Here is a 21,885-nt window from a genome sequence, read left to right on the forward strand (position 1 = left end):
GTGTTTACATGTCTGCCACTGATGTCTCACAGCTGAACAGGGTCTCTCACAGAGCTTCCTTAAAATGTGTGTCAAATGGCAATTAAAGTTCTCTTTGACCTTGGTTTAATCCACCTTCAAATACAACCATTCACACAAATCTGGCAATAACAAGGTTGTCACCATCCGTTTTCTTGTACCATGAATACAGAAGAAGAAAAACACTACTACTCGCAAATCCTGTGTCAGCCTGGTCAGACATCCAATATGTTAAATGTGTAGAAAGTGTTATATACAACATTTGTTGGGTAAATCCACGTTCATTTAGTCCTTTAAAAAAACCAACAACAAAGTGCTGATGTGAATATTATTTTAATGTCAAAGAAAACAATTTATGGTTCTTGCACCCATTTTTCAAGTGTTTCATATCCCACATTTCTATTTTCATCCTGTTACAAATAAAAAAAATAAGTCACCTCATACAAAACAATAACATAATATTTTGGAGGTTTAGTTATTTTTTTTTCGTACTTGCTTGTTACATTTGCAAGTTTTTTGCCATCTAAAGTAAAGGCACATGTAAACATCGCATTACATTTATTACACAGATTCGTATCTCTATATGTAGTGTAAATATTTCTTCTTTTTTAAATACATTTATTGCATATTCAAAGGCACTAAAGCAAAGAGGCAGCAGAACATTCCTGGCAATCACAGGTTTGTGGAGCGATTAAGCGCTTTTCTTAACAGCTGAATCTAGTGAGGAATATGTTGAAGATTATTCTTTCCAGGAGAGGAAGTAGAGCTTTCCCTGTCCGTCACCACAAACCAGTTCAGTGGGGTTTTCAGGGTTCACCTCCAAATGCAGAACAGGTCCTCCACACACAAACATACCCACCTGGTGGAAGAGAGAGAGAGCATAAGGTAACAGTTATTGAAGACAGTTTAACACAATTAAAAAAAATGAAAAACCTTAGTGTAAAAATGACAGTTCACCTGTTCACAGTGAGTTATGTACCAGACTTTTCTTCAGATTTTGTTAAGTTTGGACAGAACCAGGCTAGTAGTTGAGTCTTTGAGCTAAGCTAATTGTCTCCTGGCTGTAGCTTCATATTCAACATGCAGTATAGACCTTCCCATCCAAATCTCCACCACAGAGTGAACAAGCTGGTTTTCCAAACTGCCAGACTGTTCTTTGAGGACTCTGATGTACCTGCTTCTTGGTGTTTCTGTCCCACAGCTTTACTGTCCTGTCGTGGGAGGCTGAGATGATGGTGCGGTCAGTGAGTCTCAGCACACTGATCCTGTCACTGTGGGCCTGTGGATAAAACAACATCATTAAAAACAATACAGCACCACCTACTTTGTTAAGAGTCCACCTCACCACCTTTTGAGAGAAAGACCAAGTTGCAATAAATCACTAAAAAATTAAATGTAGAAAAGTTGTTTCAGAGTCTCTCAGCTCTTACAGGTTTTCTGCTTCTCCAGGATGAAGGCTCAGGAGGCTGAATGAACCACATGTTGCCCTTCACGTCGCCACACACAACAAAATCTGGAAGAACGTAACACACATTGAATAATCAAACAATAAACGAAACACATTAGACACTGGGCGCACAGACGGAGCAGAAGTTCTACTACAACCCTGATTCCATAAAAGTTGGGACGCTGTTTAAAACAGAAATAAAAACAGAATTCAATCATCTGCAAACAAACTGTGTTTACTGAAGTGTGCCTGAATCCATGTATTAATCTCCTTTATACAAATTTATACAATCATGTGTTCACAAAGTGGTGAACCTCGCTCCATCCTCACTGTGAACGACTGAGCCTTTCCAGGATGCTCCTTTCATACCCAATCGTGATGCTATCAACCTGTAACCAATCAACCTGTCTACCTGTGGAATGTGTTATTGGGGCATTCCACAACTTTCCCAGTCTTTTGTTGCTCCTGTCCCAACTTGTTTGAAACGTGTTGCTGCATCAAATTCAGAATAAGCAGATATTTACAAAAAATCAATGAAGCCGATGAGGTCAAACATTAAATATATTGCTGTTTTCAGTTCAGTACATGTCAGAAAGGATCAGCAAGTTATCACATTCTGTTTTTTTATGTTTTTTTACACAGCGTACCAGCTTCTTTGGACTCAGGGTTGTAGATGTAGTTATCAGTAAGAGTTGTAATTGGAATGGCTGCAGTGCAAACAGTGTTACTAACAGATATTTAGTACCTCTGTTCACAGTTATGGCTGATATCAGGCTCCCCTTCTTCTCCTCCTCATCGGTCTCTAGATTCATCGAGCTGAAAGCTGAATGGAATGCATTTTTGGGGCCCATGGCAAACTGAGAAAGGAGGAGACAGAGGCATCTATCTACACTTGACGTTTGACTTCGTTTGGAGCTGAAATGTCGGCGCTGCTTATATAGAAAAGTAATTTTTCTAATGAGAAAGTAACTGTCTCAGTAATGTCACAAAAATCTAAACTGGAACGATGAAGAAATGCTTTTCTCTTATTTAATGGAAAATAATACATTTTCTTTTTATTAAATAAATCTAAGAGCGACAATGAACATATTTTATTTTCAGCTGTCTTACATTATTAGTAAAAGAATTTGCAAACTCACAACAAAGCCAATGTGAACTTCTCCATCTGATTCGCCCACCAGCCACATGCTCTTCTCATCGTTCGGGATCGAACCCAAAATTCGGACTCTTTGCTCCCAGCTGCAACGGAGACAAAAAATAATCCCCATCAGTGTGCAAGAAACAAAACCCAGTAGCTTCATATATGGAGCTGAGCTGAGCCGTATGTCAACAGAAGCTGGATAAATGAAACCTCCAATAACATATTAAAAGACAAATGGCTGCATTTACTGCACAAGGCCTGGTGCTGGGAATATTCAGAATAAGCATCCTTATGAAGTTCTGTGAAGCGTAATCAGGACATGTTGTCAAAACTGACAATCAGCAGCAGCAACAAAAACATGATCAGCAACATTCTAGACAACTCTCTGATCACCTCCATGAATAGATTTGCTTTAATTAATTGATAACTATTGATTAAAACAGCGCTGACTGATGCCCGGACGTCCTGGACAAAGGTTTGGTACATGGAGTTCAGTATGTAGAGTTACTTGTTTGCTGTCCTGGACCACTTGTCTTCTTCATCAACTGTGACTTCAAATATTTTTCCATCCTGTGACACGCCGAGCAGGACTGAGCAGTAGTTGAGGTGGACCACCGTGCAGTCCACTTTGTAGGAGTTTACCTTCACCAGGCTGAGAGCGACAGAACACAGGACAGAGCAGGACTGGTTAGTGTGCACCATCAAACTGGTCCCACCTTGTTTCATGTCTACACAGAAACAGCACTGTCAGATGTTCAATTCAGCTCATCGCAGCTTCTCTTCAACTCAACACACACATCAGAGGTTCCATGTTCAGGTTTGAGTGTTGGTCTAATGGCCTTTGACCTTTTATTATTACAGTTTGATTTCATATTATTGTTTGGTATTTTATTCCATTTTACTTTTTACCCAAGTACTGTACTTAAATACAAGTTTTTCTACTTTATACTTCTTTAGACTGCAGATTCAAGATTCAAGATCTTGAATCTACTATATTTCAGAGATAAATATTCTACTTTTTACTGCACTACATTTATCTGACAGGTGCATTTATACGCTACTTTGCAGCTCAGGGCTTTAAAACCAGTAATGATCACTTGAAACACAACTTATGGTTACACAGTAAATGAAGCCACCTGACAGTATATGAAATGAGTAAAATAATAATAATCCAATCATAAAACATAAAATTGTAGCACTGACAGAGGCCATTTTGGCATCCAAAGAGTACATTTATACCTTAAGGACATTGTGCTGATACTGCTTTTACTTTTACTTGCAAACAGAGTTTGTTTAAATTGTGGTATTGCTGCTTTTACTTTTAAGTAAAATATTGGAATACTTGTCCAGCATTAAATCATTTTTTACATTCTGGATCTTCTTTAACTAATTAAGACAACAGAAACGGGCCCAGCTGTCTCAGGATTATAAGAAATGCATCGTAGCTGCTTCAGAAACCAGTTTGTATTTTCCAAATGGGCAAAGCTTCAAACATCTGACTGCTCCGAGTGAGAAGAGTCTTCAGGTGGGTATGGTGGAGTTGTATCTGACACGTCCTGCTAACGTAGCTTCCCGTCCGCATCAGCAGTAATCTCTATCAAGGCTGATTAAAAACTAAATGGACATGGGTCACTCTGAGAAGTAATGCATTAATTTTGACACATTAATCAGATATTGTGTGATTCTTGATGCACGGCTTGTTGCTACTTTCAAATAACTGCAAATTTAAGGTGTGAAAACATCAAAATGTTTTCTCATGTGCATATTTCATTACTACTGTTTCACACTTAGAACAGAGTGAGACTGATAACTTACAGTTTCTATTTGCATTTTGTCCTATCACATTAATTTGTCACCTACAAATGACTGCTGGTATCAATAAAAGTGTATTTGTTGTTTTATTCTGTTGCTTTCTTGTGTTGTTTCCCCAGGTCTTTATAGTAAATGTGAATTTGTTCATAATTCCTGAATAATAAAGGTTTCAAAATGGAGATAACAAAAAGAGAGGGTAGTTTCCTGTCGGCCTGCAGGGCAGCTTAGCAGCGTGACCGTTTTGCTGTTGTTTACCTCGCAGTGCCGTGTTGTTGATTCCACACAAGCTTCAACACATCAACAGCAGGTTTTATGTAGCTGACAGCATAGTGGCCATCAGGCATGGAGCAGATCGCTGTGATGGCGCTGTCTGAGGCCTGACACACACAAACAGACACACCATGGGATTACAGAAAAACCACACATATGCGTCCGGCACAGATCCATTTTCCGGTGCTTGTCTTCACCTGTTTGTAGCTAACCACTGTGTTGTGCTGCCATAATTCGAGCAAACCGGATTCATAACCAGCAAGAAGCAAACCATCTCCCGGAGAGAAGCAGAGTGCTGTGACTGGGCCCCTCTGTGTGGGGGGACCCTCTGAAAAGAGAGGACACACAGGTGAACTGGGATACACCCAATATTAACCAGGAAGTGGCAGGTTTCTCTCAATAAGTACTGTTCCTAAAAATGGGTGCTTACGATGAAGACCACGATGAAGGCAGAATATTTGCAATAAGTCCATGAATTTACAGTAAGAGGGTAACACTTTAATATCTTATACATCCATATTGTAAGGTGCACATATTTACCAACCCCCAGCTGCTTATTAGCATGCGTATTAGTAGCATGTTGCCTCTAGACATTGGACATTTTTTTTGCCCTGGATTTTGCCTCTCAGGCAACATACAGGCTGCCCCACCTGAGAAGTGGGGGTTATTGGGGCTGAATGCAACCTGAAGAGAATACCTGAAGACCTTATTCAGGGCTAAAAAAAGGTACTGCCAAATGTTTTGAGGGTTAAAAACCCAATTTAATCTGTATTTTCATTTGCAGTGAAAATCTCCTAAAAAGACACCGGAATTTAAATCGGTCAAAGACAAGACAGTAAAGCATAGAGCTCTTCAAAGAACATATAAACAAACAACATAGTATCATATGAAGGCAGAAGATTAAATATTACCTGTTGTCCATGTCCAGCATCGCAATGAGCAGTCTTCAGACACAGTGAGGAATTCTGGGAGTCCTTCTTTGCAAACAACTCCACTTATCGCACCGCTGTGACCCTGGAAGGAGCTGAAGTGCTCCACCTGCTCGCAAAATATAAAAACAGGATGTGAGAGAGGAGGAGAAAAAACACAAACAAACAGAAAAATAAGTGACAGTGTCCACTCTTTTATTATGCTTAAGAACCATGAGGAAGTCATTTTAGCGCTGCATCCAGATTAGAATTTTAGATGAAGAAAATATGTGATTAACACTAAAAAACATAAACAGGACAGAAATGATATACACTAATACAAAGGAATTATTTTACTTAATTGTGAAAAACCCATTTAAACCACTTTTCCATTTGACCGACAGACCTGTAGTGGCTTCCAGAGCTTCACTGTGCCATCATCAGATGTAGTGAGAACAGTCATGTCTTCTGGGTTGACCTCTTTGGTTTCATCTAAAAAACAATGCAGAAAATTAAAAAAACAGGAACTAATAATGTCAAGTTCAGGCTTGGTCCATTTTTATATTTTACAATATTAAAAAAAGAGGAAGAAACAAATACAAAGAGTATGTGTGCTCTTATTTTCCAGACAGTTCACCTGTATTTGGCAGGAGCGAGCAGTGGTTGATACGCTGCTTGTGTGCAGCGAGGTGGCAGATTTCTGCGTTCTTTTCCTGGTTCCAAACATGTAGCGCTCCCTCTGCACAGCTGGCGATCACATACTGTCCCTGCACACAGAAGCACCAAACACCAAGTGTTTTAGTAGAGAAGGAAACAACACATGCTGTGTTTTTCTCTGACAGATAGATCTGTGTGATTTGCTCACCACACAGCAGACAGATGTGAGAGGACTTCCCCAGGAAATTTCTCTGAGGCACTGGTCGGTCTGCGGATCCGTGACACAAAGTCGCCCATCGACTGAAGTGCTGATCTGGAACAGGAAAGGGAGGAAACACAATGGTGCCATAAATGGCACAGTACAGTGATATGATAGCTCTGTCACTCAGCTTACTTAAATTTCTATACAACACAAAATGTGATGAAGATTTACCACATAGTCTGGAGTCCAAACGCAGCTGGTGATCCAGTCTTTGTGGGAGTGAGGGAGGGCCTTGGAGAGGGAAACATTCCCGCTCACCTCCCACACCAGCAGGCACTGAAACAAAGACACCTGTCAGTACTGCGTTACACTGACTGGAAGCACTGGTTCACAGCAAGAGGGTCCCAACCCCCACAAGGGGTCGCCAAAGCTGCACCGGCGTGTGTGAGGCCTTCTTGATTTTAAGGGGTGTAAGAAAACCTCTTTTTAAAATAGACAGTAGGTCTATATGTCAACATTTCATTCATTTCTGTAAATCATTTGTAAAGTTTAGCTCATTCGTTAAGATGTAAACTTAAAATAATTCTCACAGGATAAGGACACAGTGCAGACCTGAACACAAGTGCAAGTTCAAGCTGTATTAGAGAATAAGCAGTTCACACAAAGAGCAAATAGGTTTAAACACTGAATTTGTCAAAAAAAGAAGACTATTAAGTATGCATGACTGCTAAAAATGCAAAAAAAACATACAAATACAAAAAACAGACAAAGGATAATAAAAAGTATAAAAAGTTATTAAAAGTTAGTAAAAATATCAGGAAACTCATCTCTGATGCCATAGTCACAGGTTATAATGAAAACTCAGCCAAACTGCTTGTTTTACACAAACTTCCTGCAGCTACTGCATTCACTATTTGGCTTAATTGTAAATTTCTCAGTTGTTCTGTACTGTTATTGTTATGAAATTAATAAAATATGAAGCATAAACATAAAATATGTCACTTTGTCAGGAGTCGTCTGTTTAATAAATGCTAGGAAAAAGGTTGGGAACCACTGGGCTGAAAAACAGAGCCAGCAGCACCACAAACTACATCCTTCAAAATGATTTAATAATGTTGGCAGGACTTATAGCAGGACTGCTGTATTAGACTGCATTAGCTTTAGCTTTGTGTTTTAGCGTTTATAGTAAATTTGAGGTGAAATTTCTTAAGAAGCTGTTGATAAATAAAATAACCCAACAGGAAAGACTGTGTTGTTGGTTAATCCAGAACAGTAACTTCATTACACTGATGCAAAAATAATAATAACCAAGTATTGCCATAAAGCAGTGCTGCTAATTGTTCTGCAAAATCATACAAAGGCCTGATAAACTCTGTGATATCATACATTGTGTCATGTCATCCCTACAGTAAATGTTTTGTATAAATATAGTCAGGGTTCATATCAAAAACAAAATCTGAAAGTTTCTGGAAAGAAGTGTTTAAAACACTTAATGCAATATGTGGGGTAAATATTGCAAGGGACCCAATGGTGGCTTTACTAGGTCTATTACCAAAAGGCATCAATGGAAGAGCCAAAAAATATCTTGTACAAATACTATTAGCAACAGCGATTAAATGCATCACAGTAAAGTGGCTGGAATAATGGAATAATAATAATGGAAGTATACCAAATGGAACAAATAACATACTCCCTAAGACTTCAAAAAGATCTATTCACTAGAAGGTGGAGCCCTGCAATGGGTATACTGTTATAGTGAGGAACCCATTTGATCTATATTATTGATCTGATATCTATATATCATTTTTTTATTCAATTTTTATTTTATTGTATTTTGTCTATCCCATTCTGTTGTATTTCATTTATTATTTTTTCATTCTGTCACTATAGCTCTGCCCTCATTTTTATTTCGAAATTGTTATCATGCCCCTATAAGCACTAAGTTGTAAAATTTTGAGGGAAAAAAATGGAAAAAATAGCAGATATGATGTATGTGATTTTGTATAAATGTTCTGAATGCAACTGAAATAAAAACTAAGTTAAAAAAAAAAAAAAAAAATCCGGATATTGTCACAACACTGAAGCACAAACACACTGTACCTGATCTTTTCCACCAGACAGCAGCAGGTTACCATCCGGGCTGAAGGCCACACAGGTGACTCCTGCACTGTGGCCCGGTAGGATATGATAAGGGTCGACGTAGTGGTTGAGGGGAAGCTTCTTCAGTTTCCACAGATAGATAACCCAGTCATCTAATTCAACGGGAAATACAGAAGGGTAAATGACCAAACAGTTATTTGCAGAAAGGTTTCAGAAGAGGAGACTGAAAAAACAGCTTTACCATCTGTCACAGTTACCTGTAGCTGTAGCCAGGTATGTGGAGTTCTGTGCTAATGCCAGGACGGCGCCTGCTTGCACACTGGACTTTCCCAACAGTTCCAGGCCTGCACAAATCCCTTCCTCTCCTCCTTTTCTCTTCCAGACCCTCACACATCTGTCACTTCCTGCAGACAGCAGCAGCTCAGGTTCGGTCTGCTCCGCGTCCACAGTGACCCACAGCAGGCTCAGCGTGGACACATCAAGGTCCTCGGTGGTCCAGATCGTCTCAACTACGGTTAAAATAAAGACTGTTATGGTCTGCGTGTTTGCCAGATCTATATAAAAGCATCACCCGCATATCTGTACTTTACATTAAGCTCCCAGCACATAAACACACCTGGGTTAAGACTGAAGAGTTTGAAGCCCGCACCATGGTACCCTACAGCAACGCAGTCTCCATTAACAGCCACACACAGAGCCGCAGCAGGCTCAGAGGCTGCAGACTTCCGTTTCTTCAGAGGAGGCTCCTGCTCGCACTAAAACATCAAATGAGACAATTGATTTTGAGAGAAATATGAGATATGTGTGAAAAAAAACACACACAAAGAGCCCACAATTCAGTCTTTTTTCACCAAATGGCGGATATCGTTTTTCTATCATGCCGTCACTGTTCAAATTACACACAGGCTGTGGCATGACAGACAGCTGAAAAGGATGAAGATGAGCGAAGCAGCTTGAAGTTAAATACGGAGCTTACTTCATCACTTTTTAACGAGGAGACGGAACGCCCGAGTCCCGCTGACCAGAGCTGGAGCTGTTTTACAGAAGGACAAGAAAACACAGAGGAAAAAGGAGACTGTTCATTTTAAAATAAGTCACAATGTGCTCTGAAGAGGAAACAGGTGCAGGTGCTGCACTGAATTTCAGTTGGGGGCTCTGCCGCAATGCTCAGGTGAAGGTTTGTCTTTTTTCTGAATGTGGAGAATACATATACAGTTGTTTTAGCTTATTGATAAGCAACAAATCATCATTTCATTGTTTAGTTTAAGTAGTAATTAGGTGAGTAAAGTAGTAAACATAAAGTAATTATATTATTACAATCCAGCCACTCCAGCCTGCAGAGCTAAGTGTAGTTTCTCTGACCCTGGCTCATTATTTACAGGGAGCGATGCCTCACCGTGTGATCGGAGCCGGCGCTCAGCAGCATGCTCCCTTCATCCAGGAAGGTGAGGGACTCCGTGGCTCCAAAGTGCGCCTGGAAACATCCCACACAGGTGGAGGTGGGCACCGACCACACCCTGACCTCTCCAGACACAGAGCCAGAGCAGAGCATGGAGGAGGAGGAGGAGGAGAAGGAGAGACTGCGCACTGAGCTCTGGTGACCGGACAGAGGCTGAGACAGACAGACGAGAAACGGCTCATTTAATTTCATTTCGCCAACATTACCCACAATGCAACTCAATCACTGGACATTCTGGTTTGTTATGCCGGTAGTGACGAACGTAGACTTGCAAACATACTTTGATGTGCAAAATTCCCTTTTAAATTCACCTTTAAAGCATAAATCCTATAACCTTGCTTTTTATCTTTCTTTGCAGTTTCAGAATTAATACTTTTAATTTGAAAGACAGAGCATTAAGGTGACTTAAGGTCCCTATTCCTGCACGACTAACCACTCCTTTGGCCTGTCCTCACCATAACTCACCGTGAGAGTTTTATTCTGGAGCCAGTTCCACACGATCACATTCCCATTCCAGCAACCAACAGCCAGCAGGTGGTCCTCGGGGTGAAAGGTCACACAGTTCAAAGGACTGGAGGTGAGCAGGGCTGCTACCTCACGACCTTTAGCTGTGGACCACACCTGACAGCAGACGATCATTCGGTCAGCATGATTAACAGAGATTATTGTTAAAGCATAATCTTATAGCGATATATATTCAGATCCAGAATAACTGCAAAAAAGTAGTTTCTACCCTTCCAGGGATACATTTAAAGTAAAAAACTAATTAAAATCACACAGAATAAAAAGAAAATGCAGACACGCAAACATTAGAAAACAAGGTTTCATTCTGCAAATGAAAATGAAATTTGGAGACTAACTTTCAGCATGGAGTCTAGAGACACAGTGGCAAGGTGCTTCCTGTCCGAAGAGGTATCACTTGCTGTTATCGCATTAGTGTGGGCATCAATAAGGGCAGTCCTGCAAGGAACACGAGTTAGTTCAAACATTATTAGTCTCTCTTGAAGCTGAAGATTTGTACACTCTAAAGTATTTTTAAAACTGTCCTTCCAACCCTGCTCTAACCTGCAGCCATTCCCGACGTCCCAGACCTCTATCCGTCCATCGAAGGAGGTGGTGGCAAGACGTCCATCCTTAAGAAAGACGCAGCTCGAGATGCCATCACAGCTGCTCACCAGTGATTTCACTTCCTGTTCACAAGAGCGATGATATTAGACTTTTTTTCCAGTCTCACAACTTACAGTAATTTATTTACAATTAGTGTGTTTATGCGCTACAATTCATTTCTGCAGGAATCTGAGTTTTTAAACATCATGTATACATGAAACCTGGTTTCTGTAATGGGGAAGTTTCTACTGTTTTTTTTGTGTGTGCATGTGCATTAAAAAAAGATATGACAAGTAAAGCATTGCTGTGACTAGAGTGCTGCAGCACAGACGAAAAAAATAAGGTTAGGGTAGAGGAGAACTCTGATTACTGAGCTGCTGCATTGACAAAAGGTCACTACAGTCCGTGTACAGTGAACATGCTGCAGATTTTCTGTGCAACACAAAATGTGACATGATGAAGAAAAGTACATTTATACTGGAAATTTTGTTGATACCTGTCCAGTTTGCATGTTGATGAAATACAGTATTCCCTGTCCAGTGCCAACCACCATCAGCTTTTCATCCAAGCTCACAACCAAACAGGTCGGTTCAGAGGAGAAGGTCGACACCAGCTCGCTGCGATGAAGCACACAACACACATTCCTGTATATCAATATTGAACTAAAAAACTAAACGTATAAACCTAAAAAGAAGAAAAAAATAAAGCTCAGTCAGAAATAGTTTGGGGATTTGGGGAGAACTTTTAACACACGTCTTCTAACCACCTTGCTGACAACTTGCTTACCTGGACTCCTGAAGGAGCTGGTTGTCATTGTTTAGCCACTCAACTACCCGGACCCCTCCTTTTACCACCAGGCCTTGTGCCCACGTGTGAGCAGAGCTCTGCAGAGGCTCGTTGAGGGCTTGCTGAATGTAAAGAGCCGGCCAGGAGGAGAGCAGGAGGGAGTGACGCTGCAGGAAACTCCGGCAGTCAGCTAGACCATCCTGGAAGCCAACTGAGAGCACAAAGAGAAACTTGTATGAAGAAAGGAATAAAGCACACTTGGCAGGAATTTGTGAGTTACGTATTTTGCATCACTTACTTGATGGTGCAGACATTCGCTCATTATCTACAAGAGAGGCAAAATTTCACAGGATACAAACGTTACGTTAGCTAAACGTAAAAGGAGAACCATCTAAAAAATGATACACTATTGTCATGCATACTCACCATACAAGCTGTAGGTCTCGAGGAGCTGGTGCAGGAGGCCGTGGCGCACATTTGCATACAGGAAGTAGTAGCTGGAGAGCAGGGAATGAAGTGCCTCCAGCTGGCCGCTCTGAATCTGAACAAAGTCAAATACAGGAGTTGAAGTCTGCACTAAATCATGAATGACTGTGGTTCTCTGGTGGACTTCTTTGACCAGGATGTACAAAATCCCTGTGTACAAAAGTCCTGATAGAGCATTTCATTTGAAGTGTTATGCAAACACAATCAGGAGCTTGACAAACACTGTTTTAATTTGATTTCATTGCAAGGAAATACCAACAACAACTATGTGTGTGATGACGGGTGTGTAGGACGGAAAATTCTGGAAACTGATAAAGAACTAGAAAGTAGGAGTAGATTTAATTGAAACTGAGCTTATTAATGAATTTATATAGTTTGTACATCAAAGTGCCAATTTACTGTTGCTCATGTTGTGTAGCTTTTATGTTATGATTGATGATGGGAGACAACTAACCAGGTTGGAAGGCAGGTGCTTGACAGAATTGGCCTCACAGTGAAGGAAGGTATCCATGCCCTGCTGGTCAGCTAGGGCCCACAGATGAGCTGAATAAAGAGACAGCACAGTGATACAAGACTAATTAAAATATAAACGGCAACCTATACTTACTTATACTGTATTAAAACAGACTGTGTCTACTTTACCCGCCAGTATGAGGTGAGCTCTGGTTCTGTCACTTTCTGTTGGGAGGACAAAGTCCTCAAAGGCCCTCCTCACCTCCGGATTGGTTAGAGCCAGCAGGTCGTCAGTGTCGGGGCAATGAGACAGACCAATCAGACTGCGGAAAAAGATCCAATTAGGTTTAATAATGCTTCCTCCTTTTGGATTGTTGTCCATAATTTTACATTCAATCTGAACAGGCAGTTTTCTCCATACCATGTATCCCTCAAACATGGAGGGAATCTAAAAGCACACAATCAGTATGAAGCTTTTTAGGTGTTAAATGGTCAAATATTGAGGATAAAGTGTATTTAACCAATTTTGCCATTGCACCAGCTTGCTAGAGGTGAATTTTCACAAGCAACCAACGTCAACTGCGGGTGAATGTTGTCCTAGATAATGGGATTTTTCCCAGCATCCAAACTTCTTGGATTTTTATTGTGATTCATTACCTTTTTAAACTCTGCACTAAACGAGTGAAGGTTGCCATGGGTATGCGTCCTTTGGGCTTCCTGGACAGACGCAGTGCTTCCTGCCATGTGACCTGTCCGGCCCTTGAGGAGAGGTCGCTGCATGTGTTCAGTACAGAGTACAAGTCTCTCTCCCGCAGGCCTGTCGATCAAGAGGAGAAAATGTTGAGGCAGCAGAAGACAGTTAAGCAAATTAGCGGTTTGACTACAACATTCCTTTCAATGTTTCAGCACCCTCTGTATTGCGTTAGCTGTCAATTTAACCAATCTAGCCCTCCACAAAGTTTAAAAACCAAGACTTATATAAAACATCTTACCGGTGGTGCTGACAGTGAGTGCTGCCAGGGCCCAGCGGAGTCCCAGCACGCCTCTGTACTGCGAGCAGAGTCTGTTCAGGCTGTGTTGCACCAACTGGCCCAGAGACTGAGGCAAGTCCTGAAGACTATCCTTCAGCTGAGGTACAAGAGTACATTATAATCATTGCTTTTATCACCACGTTGATAATCGTGCATGCACCGGTGAAATTAGTAGCACGGTGGTCAAATGTTCAAGACTACCAACATTTAGCAGCATCATTTTGTCCAATAGTTTGGTTAATGATTGAGTCAACATCATCAAAATTGAAGGCATTCCCCTCAGCCTCAGCTATGCTTTGCGTGTAGTGCTAATTAGATAATGTCAGCATGCTAACAGGATATACCTGCTAAACATCATCATACAACCCTGAGGTTGGGACACTGTGTAAATTGTAATTAAAAACAGAATGCAATCATTTGCAAACTAACTGGGTTGTGCATTAATATCATGAGTGTGTTAGTACGCTGATGTAAGCATTTAGCTCAAGTACAGTCTCACAGAGCTGCTAGCATGGCAACTATTCTATGTCATCAGCTTCTTTACTGGTGTTACATATTGTAAGGTTTCATCCACCCAACACATAGCACTGCTGCAGCCAACACTGGAAAAACAACCAGTAATACCATTGTCTAAAAAAGTGACATTAAACCTTATCAAAGGTTGCAAAGTTCCTCAGGTCTTCACAGGCCAGGTGCAGGTACAGAGGACTTGCTGCTCCCTTATTCATGATCAGCGTCTGGAGCTGGACAAGCAGACAGTATAGTTTTAGGAAAAAAGATGAATTAAAGAAAACATTAAGGTCCAGTGTGAAGGATTACAGGGGATCTATTGGCAGAAACTGAATATAATATTTATGGTTCTGTTTTCATTCATGTATAATCGCCTGAAAATAAAAATCAGTGTGTTTTGTTAGCTTAAAATGAGCTCTTTATATCTGCAGAGGGAGCAAGTCCTCTTCCATCACGTTGCATCGCCAAGTTTCTACAGTAGCCCAGAGCGGACAAACTAAACACTTCTCCTACATGCTTGGAAAGGGAGGGGCGAGTGGAGGGGTATTCAGTTGGTTGCAATCTGCAACCTCACCACTAGATGCCACTAAATCCTAGACTCTGCAAATTTCTCCCTGGAGATAAATAAAGTATCTATCTATCTATCTACACTGGTCCTTTAGAGCGTGTAGGAGAAACTGTGGAGAATCGATGGCAGCATCTTGTATAGATGCATTTGGAGTGCAAGAGTTCACAAAACATGTGAACATAGTGACGCCTACAGGGCAAAACACATATAAAAAGAACCTGGTTGTTGAATGCAGAGTCGCTGAGTTTCTTCCCGAAGGTGTCGAGTCCCTTCTGAACTATCTCCTTCCGGTCCGGCATGGTAAGCTGTCCCAGGGAAAACAGGACGGTGCTGTTCTTCTTGGCCAGGGTTTGTAACAGTGCTGCTTTGGATGTGACGCTCACTACCAAACAAACACCCTGACAAGAAAAAGAGAATCTCAGTTTGACCTAAAAATGTAACCATAAACAAAACAATCAGCACATATAAATATAGATGAGCAGCTCTGGACATTGCTAACACTAATCCCAGAATATAATACACATCATTTTGATCAACTTTTTGTCCTGCATCCAAACCATGCAAATTCATCAAGTTTAACCTTTCGGCAGTATGTTTCAGTACATGCATCTGCAGCTTTCTCGTTCTTTTTAAATGTCTGTAAGCCAGGACCTCAGTAGAACAGGTGTGTTTTCCCTCAGTTTTCTATGCAGGTAGCTGACCTGTGGAAGCTGCTCTGGTATCCAATCACAGCTGAGCTGTCCTCTGCCGTCTCGGACAAGGTCCGCCCCATCGACTAGCAGCACCAGAGGTTTTTTCTTCACGTCGCTCAAACTGGAGCGAAACTCTAGCAGCAAATCTCTGCGATCACAAACAATTACAGGAAAGGGAATCACTATTAAGTGTATGGACAATGTGATGCACCTGTAAATCTGTAAGGACAATTCAAACTGTAAGGACAATTCAAACTCTAGCTACTTGTAAGAAAGGGGAAGAGGTGATCCCTCTTCAGTATCTTTCATCTTCCTCAACCACTGAACGAGGCATCGAAGCAGGTTTTCCACAGAGCTTGCTGATTGGCTGGCAGCTGTAGAGTACGAGATGACATTGTAGACGAGGTCTGTCCTGGATTTAACTCCAGTCCTGATGGCGTCTGCGAAAGCAGCCTGTATGGAGAGAGATAAAAATGGGTGGTGACGTTTCACTCGCTCATGTTTAGCACCAGCTAAAACTGGTGCAGTCTAACAATAAATCCTACCCTCACCTTTAAAGGCACGCTGAAGGTTATAACGTTCAGTTTTTGATCAAAGGGTCTGATCGAGGATGCAGTTTGTGGTGTTGAGCTGTACTGTGTTTCTGTCATTTAGCTCATCCTCGGTGTATATAAATGGAGTGGACAAAATAACAGAAACACCTGTAAGTACATCCTCAACAACTCTGTAGAACAAAAAATCAACGTTATAACTTTCATGAAAGCAGGATTTATTGCAGCACTGTTTCGCTAGGAGTATCTAATAAAATAGCAACTGAGTGTATGTTAGTAGGTAATCGTATTTCCCATCATCAAAATTTCTCATTCTATTTTTTCTCACTGTCCTTTGCAAGGCCTGTTTTAAAAGGTAGCTCAAAGGGCAGATTCACTGAAAACAATGCAATGACTGTAATCTTACTATTATAAGGGAACAGCAGTTCCTTCTTAACTTAATCACTTAATTAATAAGTTCATGAACAGAAAATGAATAAGAAAGTATTTTGTGCATTTTTTTAGTCACATTTTTTGAGTTTTTCTGGTTCCAGCTTCTCCAGCATGAGGATTTGCCATTTGGTTTGTATAATCATTGTAAATTACATTTTTGGTTGGACAAAATTAGACATTTTAAAATGTAATCTGAGAAATTGCAACAGGTACTTCTTAATACTACTGTCAGATTAATTAATGCGATGATAATCAGACATGTCAGTGTTTCGCCTACATTTGGAGCTTGTGAAAAATAAGCAAGACTTCATGCAGTGTTTCATCTTTTCTGCCCAAACTCCTCTTTGGATCCGACTGCATTCATGTGATGAAGAGTCAGAGTTCCTGATAGATGAATAGAATAAAACAGAATTCATTTGAAAAATTTACCATGAAGACAGTTTTTCCCTCTCCAGGTCCTCCCTCCACCACCATCACCCCTCCTTTGGTCTGGACCTGCTCCACTATCGCGACAGCCCCGGCCAGCACCTTCGCCCTGCCGAAGAACTGCCTCTGCAGCGCCCCCTGGTGTACCTCCTGCTCAGTCACGTTAGACACAGCCTCGGCCTCCTCATCCTCCTTCAACATACAGAATAAAGTGGCGTTTATTTGGAATGTACTGAATGTCAGCCATGTTGGCAATTCTTGTCATTGTGGTGGTTTCACTCAGTGGTGGAAAGTAACTAAGTACATTTACTCAAGCGCAGTAGAATTCTGAGTATTTACATCTTAGGTTACCTACTGTATCTATCTATGCTCCACTACACTCAAATATTGTACTTTTTACTCTACACTAACTCTTCTACATTTATTTACTCATAGTTACTTTTCAGATTAAGACTTAAATACAAACATATGGACTAGTTTATAAAAGATGAATTATTCAGGATTAAACTACTCAACAGTTTCTGGAGAAAAGCTTCATCATTAATAATGATCTAATAAAATAACAGGCAGAGGGAATTTTGCATCATCAGTACTTTTACTTGTGATACTTTAAGTAAAATTTGTTGCTGTTACAAATACTTTTATATCTTTATTAAAATTTTGAATGTAGGATTTTAACCTGTAAAAAAAAAAGAGTATTTTTATAGTGTAGTATTGCTGTGCTTTCCATACTCCATACATCATCCACCACCTACCTAAGTTTGGTTAATGAGGAGCTTGGAAATGAAAATCTTCTGCATAACTAACCTCCACAAACTGCTTTTCTACAGCCGTCCACAGGTCGTCCAGCACGGCTTTGCCAAAGTCCTCCAGGTTTTTCAGATATGGTTTCCCATCCACAACGCCTCCCCACTCACACGAGTAACTATGAACAGAAACACAGACAAGAAGCCTCAGATAAGTTATTTAGCTTTAAAATGTTTAGCAACATACTCGTTTTCGTATGGGTCACATAATAAAGTGGCCTATACGAGAATACAAAATGTCAGATTCCCTGTGATTTGTGCTGTTCAAACTGTCATGAAAAAACAGATCTGAGTCACATATGAGCAAAAGGAAAAAAAAATGGATTTGTGCCTGCAGCCTGAAAGTGTAGTGAACTATTGTTTGAGCGCCACAGCTTCAGTGTCATGGGGAAATGACCAAGAGGACTCACTTTTCAGTGACCTTGACTTCACTGGCCCGGATCATTCTCTTCAGAGAGGCCATTTTCGACTCAGCCTCCTTTGATTCAGGAGCAAAGTCGGACTTCCAAGACACCGGAACTGATCTGAGGAGGAAATTAAAACGTAAAAAATACTTTAACTGTGTAGTATTACCAAGTTAATGGAATCACAAATACTTTTACCTCATAAAAACATTTTGAAATGAATTTGAAGCAGTTGGTAATAAATTTAAATGACTCATTTATTCAAACTTAAAATGTGTGAAGAGAAAAGTTAAAAGCAAACACGCATACTTGATGACGTTTGGATCTCTGAAGTAGCAGAACATTAGCTGGTGTGCCGTGTCGGGGTGCAGAGCCTGGAACTGACGGATCTCCAGCTCTGTGACGGACAGGCCTGCCGGGGCCGACGCCAACTACACATAAATTACACTTATTATTATGATATATCATATTTTTCAGGTTCAAACTCACATTTAAAAACAAGACCATTCTCATTCATCATTTAACTTTATTTTTTATTATTATACTTGTTAATTAATTCTATTTCATGATGTTGAGTCTCACCCAGCTGTGCTGTGGCAGGTCAGGGAGGTCAGGTTTGGGAGGCACCAGGCCGTACCTCTCCCCAAGGATTCCTACCAGCATCTGGCTGCGACACACCTCTGACAGGCACAGCTCGGCGGTCCGCCCCGACTCCTCCTCCGTCACACCCCAGCGCAGCTCCACCTCCTGCAGGTAGAGGCAGTGTGACGCAGCGCGACGCCGAAGCTCCGGGAACACGCTCTGCACCAGGATGTCGCGCTCAGCGTGCATGTCTCTGAAGGTGGAGGAGATAAACACTCGAACACCTCGCCACCTGAGGGCAGAGAAAAGAGTTGCCGTTGAACTAGTGAGGAAAAGGCAGGAAAAAAATCACTTGGACTGTAGATCTGGACTTCTGAAACTGCTCGGAAGTCAGTAGTTCTTTGCCATGAAATAAAAACTACCTTAACTTTGGGCTGGCTGGAATTGGAACGACATTGCTTGTGGCCTGGGGGGCTTTAGCTCCCTCTGGTGGCGGGATGTTGTACAGTTTGTCTAAATGCTCCACATGGTCCAGCAGCCTGGATGATCCTCGTTCTGCCACAAACCTGGTTATACAGTTAAAGAGATAGTTGCAAATTGGGGTGGGATATACAGTTGTTTGCTTTCTCTGAAAAAATTAGGAGATTGACACCTCTCTCATGTCTATAGGATAGATGTGAAGCTACAGCCAGCAGCTTTTTATCTTAACACAGAGTCTGGAAACAGAGCCTGTCCAAAGGGAACAAAATCCACCTACCGCCACCTTTAAAGCTCACTTATTAACACATTATCTCTATTTGTTTAATGCGTACAAAACAAACAGACAAAATGACAAATTGCCTTTTTATAGGGGTTATGTGTCGGACTATTTCTTGGCCAGGGCCGGTGACATCTTTGTGGTTTTCATGCTTCAGTTTTTGTTTGGATTAAACAAAAAAAGATAAAACATGTTAATTAGTGAGCTTTAGGGGTGCTGGTTTTTAATCTCAAACTGAGCCACGCTAGCGTTTTCCCCCGTTGCGCTTCATATTTAACAGACAGACATACGAGTGATCTTCTCATGTAACTTTCAGCAAGCAAATAAGCATATTTCCGAAAACGTTGAACTCTTTGAAAAAATAAGGGAGTAAGTTTCATTATCAATACAGCATATCATAAACAAGCCAAGGTTTGTTTTCAAGCGCGACTAGACTTAACTTTTCTTACATTTATATAAATCATTTAAGAGAGGTGTTTGGATTTAAATGAGCAGCGAGACATTTTACCTCAGCATTTGTTCACTGAAGCCTGTCAGCTGCACACAGTTGCTGTCAGGGACGTATGCTAGCTCTCTGCAAGACAATACAACAGTAAATGTACTCAGGATAAGTTAGAAACAAGAAGGGAAACAGAAACCAGCCTGTCTATGCAAATACAGTGTAGTTAGAAAACAAAAATGGTTCATTTTAAAGTCCGTCAGTCACTGTGATTGGTCTGAGAGCAACCTGAACTCCCCAATACCGTCTGCCATGTGTAGCAGTAATCGCAGCTACAGCAGTAAATTGAAGCATTACCTGTCAGACAGGAGGATTTTCACAATGAGGGCTTTGTTGTTGATGTCCTTCCTGTAGTTGTTGATGGCCCACTCGATATTACCATTGATCCAGTAGTGGGACAACACAATGATGTTGTCCACCTGAGATATGAAAGCATATGAGGTGAAGGCTGTCGGGGAAGCACCTTGTACTGTCATCTAACACAGCGGTTCCCTCTCTTATAATCTTATAATCTCTTGATTATTGGTGGTACAAGTGCTAAATGTAAAACATCAAACACACAAAGACCACAGCTAAAAACAGAAAACCTTTACTTTTAACACATACTACCTGCAGGGGGCAGTAATCAAACTGCCCCTTCAAGCAGCTATTACTTCCCTTGCCTGTAAACAGTACAGTGGCCACAACCACTGCAACTTCAGAAAACACGTGCAAATAACAACACAAGCAAATTAATGTCTACGCCAATTTAACAACACATGTGCAGTATTTTTAAAAAAATGCTACAAAGTGAGAAAACACAAGCAAATACAGAAACACTGCACGTAGCACAGATGACAACGGAAACTGTTTCCAGGGGCCACAAAGCAGATAAGATCAGATCAGATAAGATAAGATAGACTTTACTAATCCCCAGCCAGGAAAATTTGGGTATTACAGGCAGCAGGTAATGGCAGTTGGAAAAAATAGCAACAGAAATAGAGAAATACCAAATGAAAGCTGACTATATATATATGTACATTTTATACAAAGGACAATATAAGAGAAAAAATACAGAAAAATATATATATTGCCACAAAGAACTATGAGAAAAATTCCCATTAAAATATACTTCCAAAAATTCTGTAGAATATGGAAACCAGTGCTACATTAAGCAACGCTGGAGTGCCAAACCCGGCTAACAGGAAGTTATCAGTAACTTCAGCTTCTATTTGTTTCTCCTGAAAGCTTCCTCTTTTGCAGACTCATTTGTCTGATGAATGTGCACGACTGAGCTGCAAGCCAGTTCCACTAGGAGCTTCATATCTACTAAAATAGTTTTTAAAAAGTTCAAGCAATGCTTCCTTAGTACCAACTCACGGCTAACTGTAAAACATCTCAATATATTTGGTGCCTCTTTTTAGGCAGTTTCACCGCAGAAGCTTTGAGGTATTTAACATGTGTTTTGTAAGCATTTATCATACATAATAATGACATAACACTATAATTATATTTGAAAAATAACTCTCCCCTAAAGACTACTGATCTAATTCTGTTATAATCATAGAGGATAATCAGCCAAGCATTACAAAACCATTAAACTCACCTTGTTTCTCTTGGTGAACACGGTGGAGAGGTTATTTTTTTGTTCATTTGATGGATTTTGACTGTATGCCTGTGAAGGAGAATATTCATTAATAAAGGCCAAATCAAATTGGTGTCATTCCACCAATGTAAAAACATAATTCAGTTGGAGGCTTTTCTAAGTATCCTTTACATTTACAAATCCTTCACTTCTGTTT

At 40.6% G+C, this 21,885-nt stretch overlaps 1 protein-coding gene across 1 annotated transcript in view; it reads right to left on the reverse strand.

Annotated features, from left to right (window-relative positions):
- Positions 1-335: 335 nt before the first annotated feature.
- tep1 (telomerase-associated protein 1) overlaps positions 336-21,885 on the reverse strand; it is a 30,281-nt gene continuing 8,731 nt past the window's right edge. The window contains exons 16-57 of the mRNA XM_041949503.1: positions 21,690-21,758; positions 20,402-20,523; positions 20,114-20,179; positions 19,271-19,414; positions 18,849-19,140; positions 18,576-18,697; positions 18,273-18,386; positions 17,864-17,981; positions 17,060-17,248; positions 15,913-16,100; positions 15,657-15,795; positions 15,174-15,353; positions 14,528-14,620; positions 13,839-13,974; positions 13,504-13,663; positions 13,036-13,169; positions 12,848-12,936; positions 12,334-12,448; positions 12,206-12,232; positions 11,908-12,118; positions 11,618-11,738; positions 11,080-11,204; positions 10,875-10,974; positions 10,480-10,635; positions 9,952-10,167; positions 9,532-9,588; positions 9,172-9,310; positions 8,813-9,064; positions 8,556-8,707; positions 6,687-6,791; positions 6,462-6,566; positions 6,234-6,363; positions 6,003-6,088; positions 5,600-5,726; positions 4,886-5,016; positions 4,674-4,795; positions 3,115-3,258; positions 2,605-2,704; positions 2,211-2,322; positions 1,449-1,531; positions 1,193-1,297; positions 336-877 (exon numbers count right to left, since the gene is read on the reverse strand). Of these exons, the coding sequence (XP_041805437.1) occupies positions 758-877; positions 1,193-1,297; positions 1,449-1,531; positions 2,211-2,322; positions 2,605-2,704; positions 3,115-3,258; positions 4,674-4,795; positions 4,886-5,016; positions 5,600-5,726; positions 6,003-6,088; positions 6,234-6,363; positions 6,462-6,566; positions 6,687-6,791; positions 8,556-8,707; positions 8,813-9,064; positions 9,172-9,310; positions 9,532-9,588; positions 9,952-10,167; positions 10,480-10,635; positions 10,875-10,974; positions 11,080-11,204; positions 11,618-11,738; positions 11,908-12,118; positions 12,206-12,232; positions 12,334-12,448; positions 12,848-12,936; positions 13,036-13,169; positions 13,504-13,663; positions 13,839-13,974; positions 14,528-14,620; positions 15,174-15,353; positions 15,657-15,795; positions 15,913-16,100; positions 17,060-17,248; positions 17,864-17,981; positions 18,273-18,386; positions 18,576-18,697; positions 18,849-19,140; positions 19,271-19,414; positions 20,114-20,179; positions 20,402-20,523; positions 21,690-21,758 (5,496 nt within the window). The 3' untranslated portion in view covers positions 336-757. The remainder of the gene's footprint in view (positions 878-1,192; positions 1,298-1,448; positions 1,532-2,210; positions 2,323-2,604; positions 2,705-3,114; positions 3,259-4,673; positions 4,796-4,885; positions 5,017-5,599; positions 5,727-6,002; positions 6,089-6,233; positions 6,364-6,461; positions 6,567-6,686; positions 6,792-8,555; positions 8,708-8,812; positions 9,065-9,171; positions 9,311-9,531; positions 9,589-9,951; positions 10,168-10,479; positions 10,636-10,874; positions 10,975-11,079; positions 11,205-11,617; positions 11,739-11,907; positions 12,119-12,205; positions 12,233-12,333; positions 12,449-12,847; positions 12,937-13,035; positions 13,170-13,503; positions 13,664-13,838; positions 13,975-14,527; positions 14,621-15,173; positions 15,354-15,656; positions 15,796-15,912; positions 16,101-17,059; positions 17,249-17,863; positions 17,982-18,272; positions 18,387-18,575; positions 18,698-18,848; positions 19,141-19,270; positions 19,415-20,113; positions 20,180-20,401; positions 20,524-21,689; positions 21,759-21,885) is intronic.

Source organism: Chelmon rostratus, chromosome 12 (assembly GCF_017976325.1).
Source record: "Chelmon rostratus isolate fCheRos1 chromosome 12, fCheRos1.pri, whole genome shotgun sequence".
In the NCBI taxonomy this organism is placed as follows: Eukaryota; Metazoa; Chordata; class Actinopteri; order Chaetodontiformes; family Chaetodontidae; genus Chelmon; species Chelmon rostratus.